Here is a 7,078-nt window from a genome sequence, read left to right as displayed (position 1 = left end):
TGGCTACAATGGGATGGATGATACTAGATATGTCCTGCACATATGCTCTCCCTTGAAAGCATCTACTACTTGCCACTGTCAGAGAGGAGATACAGGGCTGGATGGATGACTGGTCTGACCCAGCATGGCACTGCTTATGTTCCTATGGAAGAGACCAAGGGAGATGGTGGGGGCCAGTGGGCAGGGTCAGCTCTGCCACTGGCTTGATGGGTGAGCTCAGGGAGCCCCCTGAACTTCTTTATGGTCTCATACATGAGGGCCCTGACCGCTTTTGGGGCCCCTGGTCTTACTGTGCCCTAGACTCATCCTCCAAGTGGAGGCAGGCTCAGCCCAGGGAGAGATGGCACCAGCATTCGTGAGAGACACAGAGAGGGAATGGGCTCTCAGAACTGAGCCAGATGGGGGGAGAACACAGCACTTAGTGGCCTTGGTGTCTCCTGATGGAGCTCTCTAACCCTGCTCAGGCTCTGGCCTGCTAAGGAGCAGCATAGCATGGCCTGACAGAGCTGGAAGGAAACTGGTCATTTCTGGGGGGACCAGACCAAAGGGGAACCTTCCCAGACAGCCCTGGCCTGCTGCCAAGTTTGCTCATTTTGATAGACTGCTGGAAGGACCTCAGACAGCAGAGGCCTGGGCCTAGCTGACCCCAGTGAACGTGCAGTGAGGGGCTCTCAGCTGACTGGGGACACAGCCTGCTTGGTGGGTGCTCTGGAAGTCACCCAAACCCAGTTTCTGGGCCCCCTCTGTCTCCTGCCATCCTCACCAAGACCATGCTCTCACTAAAGCCTGTGGAACAGGGAGCTTGAACAGAGGCAGCTCTGCTGCTCCCCCATCCCTGCCCCAAGCACCACAGCTGGGAGTGTGAGCTCCTGTGGGCTCCATTCTTCATGCCCTCCACACAGAGCACTGGACTATTAAACACAGGAATTGCCAGAGCAGATCCATTCACCCCTGCACCAATCACTGAGAGCAGGCAGCAACCCTGTGATGGACACTCATGGACCCAGCCTCCTACTAACCCTGGTGGTCAGTGGCTGTTGCATGCCCAGCAGGATTTCTCTCACTGCTGCATTGCTCCTCCCTCATCTGCAACCTGACTCTAGTCTCATTGCCCATTTGGAAACCTACTGAAGTTGAGGGCTCATTGAAATTGTGTGGTGACCTGATGGCTTACTTTCAAGCAGGGGGATACGGCGTTGCCTCTAGCTGGCTTTACATTTGTTGCCTTCTAGCTCTGGGAGGCAGAATAGACACTAGTGCCTACCCTACTGCTCTGGAGACAGTATGGCCCCTCAGGCCCCCAAGATGTTGCCCACTCTTTCGATGGAATCTTCTCCAGGTCTCCCACCTTGAGACTTTTTGTTTCTGCTATCTCTTTCCTAGGTATGGGGCCCCAGCCTGATAACCTACTACAGCATTTTAGTCACCATCCCTTTCCCTATTCCTCCCAATGCCATGTCTGCAATTTTGACTGCAGCCCTGTAAGCAGCAGGGGCCTCTGTCAGCCTGCCAGCAGGTCCCTTTCCAGAGCTCAGCAATGAACTGGGAGTCCTGCCAGGTACAGGAATAATGCAAGTGGTTCCTTCTACTGTGCACAACTTTGTGTTCAGCAACAAGCTTTGCCTGCTGTGGTGCCTCCCGTTCCCGTAGCTGCTGTCGGTCTCTCTGCAGCTCCTCACAGTCCTCTGGTCCTGACTGACCTAAACAACCTGGTGTCATCTTCTGGCATGGTGGCACATGCCCAGCATTAGCCTAGGTGCCAGACTGGGGTGAGCATACTCACAACTGTATCCCCCAGCAGACACTACTCACTAGTGCGTGTGATCAGCGTGATGGGCCTGCTGATATCATTCTTGTTGTTCACGTTGCGTTTGACTGAAAAGACAGAAATATTGTAGGCTCTGCCGGAGGCCAGTGCCCGCAATTGGTGGGCAGAACGACTTCGGTCCACAAAATCTGTCCTGCGGTAAGAGCCGTCCAAGGATACGTACGTCACGGCGTAGCCGTCAGTCAGCTGCTTGGCGATTGGGTCCTCAGGTGGGTGCCAAGAAATCAATACACCAGTGTCCTCCACCCCTTCCACCTTTAATGAGGTTGGTGGCAACAATTCTTCGGGGTATCGGTAAAAGCAAAGGGGAGAGCAACACCGTAAATCTTTAGAGAACAGACCCCCATGGCGAACCGTAGCGCAGAAGTAATGGAGACCCGGGCCTGAGCCAGCCCAGAGCTGGGCGCCCTCAACTGTCACTGTTAATCGCTGTAGGGCAAGTCTTGCAGACACAAGGGGCAGTGACTAACTCCTGTGATTGCCCTCTCTGTGCATTACAGCAGTCGCTAGAGGGATCAGCTAAGATCAAGGCCCTATTGTGCTAGGAGCTGCACACACATGGGAAGAGCGATGGGCCTCATCCTGGAAAGCCTACAATCAAAGGTGATGAGACAGACACACGGGGTGTTAGCATCTGTTTTAGAGGGGAAAACACTGAGGCATAAAGAGACTTGGCCAACATCACACAAAGTCTGTGGCAGAGCTGGGCATTTAACTCATGTCTTCCAAGCCCCAGGTCAATGTCTCAACCACCAGGCTATCCTGCCCTCGTTAGCGCATTGCCACATGGGAGCACTTAGGAAAGTTCATCAGAATCAATTTTCAAAGTGACCAAATTAAACTGGACTAGAGCCCCATGAGGATGCTTGTATTTGGGATTAAAGGTGGGTTATTTTGCTTTACCTTACTGGCATTCCAGGAGGTAAAATCAGCTCAACTGAGCTGAGGCCACAGTAATTCTGAATTGGCATGTTTACACCGGGGATGGCTGCAGCTTCATTAACCCACTTCCAGTTCACACATCAGGTAACATGGGTGAATGTCAAGCATCCATGCATGGACATGCTTGGACTGGGTTCAGCCCTTCCAGGAGGTGCTCAGCTCCTAGCACAAAGGGAGCCTAGCTGGCACCTTCCATCAGCAGCAGTCACATCTGCGATGAGCTCTCCCAGGTGAGCAAAGCCCAGCTCCTGTGCTGGCTGTTCTAGCAGCTCCACAGGCACATTCAGCCCCAGGCCAGTGCCAGCTGATGTTGCTTGTGCAGAACAGAGCCCTGCACACTGGGCAGACGCTGCTGCGTCCTGGCTCTCTGCATGTGGGCATGTGCCGGTGTCTCCTGTCTGGCACAGCTGTTCAGCACCATTACCTTTCTCGCAGTTCTTGCCTGTGTAGCCCACTTTGCAGGTACAGCTGTGGGATCCATTATAAGGCAGGCAGTAGCCTCTGCTGCCACATGGGCTGGAAAAGCAGGGATCGCTGGCTAGAGGAGAGGAGCAAAGACAACAGGGTCATGGCCTAGTGCTGCATTAGACATGCATATGCCCACGCCCTTATGCTGCGGCCTGTGGATAACCAAGCTCCGTGCATTCACCCACGATGAAACTAGCTGGAAGACCTTCCTCGGCAGTTGCTAGCTATGCTGTCAGATGTGGGCAAATTACATACCTGTCTCACAGTGGTAGCCAAAGAAACCCTCCGGGCACACACACAGGTAGGAACCACTGTAGTTTTCACAGTCCCCTCCGTTTTGGCAGGGACTCGATTCACAGGCATCTACCTCTAGAAAGAGCACAAGCACATTGGTTCACACACCTGCAGAAGATAGCACAGGACAACTCTGCATCCCTCACAGAAACCACAGCTGGAAATGTGATGGATGAAGCATGCATGTGAAGAGGGGCTGTGAGAGCAGCATGTATTATCTCCAGGGGCACCAAGATGGACAGCCATTTAAGGGAGCCCTAGGGCAGACAGTGCACAGCCTGGGGAGCTAACTGCAGGCCATAGGCTCATTCTGAAGGCTCCTTACATTCCCTGCCTCCATGATCTGCAGCCATGTCCCAAGGTACTGGCTCACAGGTCCTGACATCCCTTGCTCAAAGCCCAGGAACCTCGCCGTCTATAGGCGTCCATGATTTCAATGCAGAGGTTACACTATGCTGATAGGGAAAGGCCAAGGTGTTGTCACTGAACTCCTCTTGAGAGTACTGATCCTTCTACCACTGCCAGCTCTCTTTGTGGGCCTATGAAAATTAAGCTCCATTATCCAGCTGGTGACTAGGGGTAACTGCCTATCCCCTCTCCCCCTGTTTGCAGGTCACTAGTTATAACTGGGCACTGCTGGATTGCAAATACTATTGTTTGCAGCCTAAGGGTCAGATCCTCCGCTCCTCCCTATCAGGGAAGGATCCAGAGTCCAGTGAACTCAGCAACAGCTTTTCCATTGACCTCAGTAGACATTGGCTCCTGTCCCTCAGTCTTTTTGCAGGTCAGCAGCAGCAAGGCTCTCATGACATGGAGCTCTGAAATGGGTCTGGCCCCTCCAGCTCCTGACTTAGCACAGCAAACCAACTGTATGCTGGAAAGGTTTTCATGAGAGAAGGGCAACATTTCCATGCACTGAGGTTACTTTGTTGGGGTTTTTAATTGCTGACTGGTGCCTGAAAGGGACAGCCTGTGCCTGGGCTGAGCAAGGGTATCATTAGGTACGATGCCTACCCAGTTCTGCCACCAGAGCTGGAAGGCTGGTGCTGGGCTGAAGGGATGAGGCAAGGTGCCAGCTGCCATGAATGAGGCTCTTAGAGAGGCCTCAGGCCTCTGATCCCTGCACCAAGGTAGGACAGTGTTTCAGTTTATTGTAAGCCATGTCCAGTAAAGAGACAAGGCAATAGGGCTGGTTTGTAACCAAGCAATAATGCATGGCTGGACTGTGTTAAAGGCATAGCAGCTGCCTGTGAAGAGTCACTGGTGTTAAGGGACCATTATGACCAGAGCTAGGAGCAAAGAAAAACCCCTCAAGATACAAAGTGCTGAAGTGAGCACCTCACAAAACTTCCCCTCCTTTTTTGCCACAATTTGAAATTTTCTAATTAAAAAAAAAAAAAAATGAAATGCCTACCAGTCTCACAGTGGATTCCCATGAAACCATCGGGACAAAGACAAGCAAAAGATCCTGGGAGATCTCTGCAGGTTCCTCCATTCTTACAAGGGTCGGACTGACATTCGTCGATCTCTGCTCAGCAGCCAAAGGATAATACACACACGTGAAAACATTAGTTTGGGATGGTTTAGGAACAGCACATCCTGTTTCCTGCAGGGGTTGGACAGGATAACTCACTAGACCCCTCCCAACCCTACAATTCTGTATGTGATGGAAACACAGCCCAGTGCTTAATGGTAGCATGGAGTGATCTCCTGCAGGCCTTGCTCACATAGGTGGCCTGGTGCCTAGAAGCCCACAGGCTTAGTGCCTGGTTGGGCTGACATAGAGAGGCCTGGTTTGCTGGGCAAGAGCCCCCATTGGCAGGGCCATTCATTTGGGTACTGCTCCAGATTGATGTTGCTGCTCTGATGGTACCAAACCACAGCAAGAGGGAAACAGGGTAGGAGCAGATGCCAAACAACCCAGTCTCACTGCTGCTGAGGAAGAACACTGAATGTCTGTGCACTGTCTTTGGAAAACACAGTATGCCGACTTGTGCTGTGATTACAAGCTCCTGCTTTTTCCTTTTAATTGGCTCCACTCCCTCTCTGCAGCAGGAGGATACAGCAGTCAATGCAATGTCACTCACACCAGTTAAACACACAACCTCCCTTTCCTATACAAGTCAGTGCTTCTGCCACTCATGGATGGAACGTGTGGCAGTGAGAACTCTGTTCACATGACCTTGCTCAATGCTCCCAGCAAGCCAAGTTCTATATTTCCCACTGGGGAGGTGTTCAATGAGAGATGTGCTATGGTCCTTGCTAATGCACAAAAACAGAGCTGCACCCACCAGGGGCTAGGAGCAGAGCTATGGGAGAATTTTGCTTGCCCTCTCTGGGAAAATGTCCCATTTCAACCACACATTTCAGGTTTTCATTGAGGCAGGGGAGAAAAACATTGCCCACCTGGGAAAAAAATCGGAGGGGGAGGGGGTTGATCACAAATCTTTCACTTGATTTAAGAATGTGGGCCTGGAAGGAGCCTCCTGGGCCATTGAGTCCAGGCCCCTGTGTTTGCAGGCCACATTTACACAAGGAGTCCCCAAAATTGCCACTTAAAAACATACACACAAACTCTTCAAGCCTTCAGAATTACAAGGCATGAAAGCAGAGAACACCTAAACACCCTACAATGTGCCACAGGTAAGAGCAGAGGAGATTAGGGCACTGCCAATGCCCTGCCACTACAGTGACAAGAGACACCATGCATTAATATATGCTCAGATCCTAGGGAAAAGGATCATGGCTCACATTCCTGAGGAAGGAACTCCCCTCCCCCTCCACCCCGCAAGCCTTACCAACGTGACATAGGGAAAAGACTTTTTTCTGAGCCTGAATTTGGGAGAGTAGCTAGGAACCTCCAAGTTCTCTTAGTACTTACAGGAGCATCAGCACAACCCAGCCTTAGCTATGGCCCATGTCCCAGTGCTGCAGAGGAAGATGCACTCTCCCAATAGCATGACGTCAGTGGCTTTAACAAGGGAGAAAAATATATTCCTTCCTGGTGTTCAAGCTAAGAATCAGCATAAGCCCTAAAGCAATGGGACTGCCTGACACTCACAGTCCTGGACCCAAAGATGGGGAATGCCCATACACAATTCCACATCCACAACATATGGATTGCTGGACCAAGACCTCCCTGCCTACTATACCGTCCCTTCCAGAAGTGTTTCTGCTATGGAATAAGAGTGCTTCATTCCAAAATGGCTTAAGCGAATTAACTTAAGTGGGCCCAAGGCATGCTTATTCCAGAATGCAAACTTCTGCACAGGGAGCTAATCAGGAACAGTCCATCAGGAAGAGCTGTATCACTCTAACTCCACACCCCAGCTTAACTGGAAATAATTTTCATGTACAAGCACACCCTAAGGCCTGGGTAAACCCAATCACAGAATGATCCTCCTGGGCAATTTCTGCATCTGTGTTTGGCCAGGCCAGGCAGTGTGAGGAGTGTGGGCAGTGTTTGGGCAGCATGAAGAATGCCTGGGGAGCCTGGGGACTCTTGTTATCATGCCCAATCATGGGTGCAACCCCCCCCCCCCCCCA

General features: G+C 51.7%; 1 protein-coding gene across 4 annotated transcripts in view; it reads right to left on the bottom strand.

The window, feature by feature from the left end:
* The window catches only part of SNED1 (sushi, nidogen and EGF like domains 1), an 84,481-nt gene that overhangs the window by 14,339 nt on the left and 63,064 nt on the right, over positions 1–7,078 (bottom strand). For 3 of the 4 annotated variants that reach the window (XM_014522196.2, XM_014522199.2, XM_025209295.1), the window contains 4 exons: positions 4,947–5,060; positions 3,494–3,607; positions 3,195–3,308; positions 1,813–2,109 (listed from right to left, as the gene is read on the bottom strand). In XM_014522196.2, the coding sequence (XP_014377682.1) occupies positions 1,813–2,109; positions 3,195–3,308; positions 3,494–3,607; positions 4,947–5,060 (639 nt within the window). The remainder of the gene's footprint in view (positions 1–1,812; positions 2,110–3,194; positions 3,309–3,493; positions 3,608–4,946; positions 5,061–7,078) is intronic. The other variant, XM_014522209.2, reaches the window with a different exon arrangement.

Source organism: Alligator sinensis, unplaced genomic scaffold (assembly GCF_000455745.1).
Source record: "Alligator sinensis unplaced genomic scaffold, ASM45574v1 scaffold237_1, whole genome shotgun sequence".
In the NCBI taxonomy this organism is placed as follows: Eukaryota; Metazoa; Chordata; order Crocodylia; family Alligatoridae; genus Alligator; species Alligator sinensis.
Note: the sequence above shows the minus strand (reverse complement) of the source record. Positions and strands in the feature narration are given on the sequence as shown.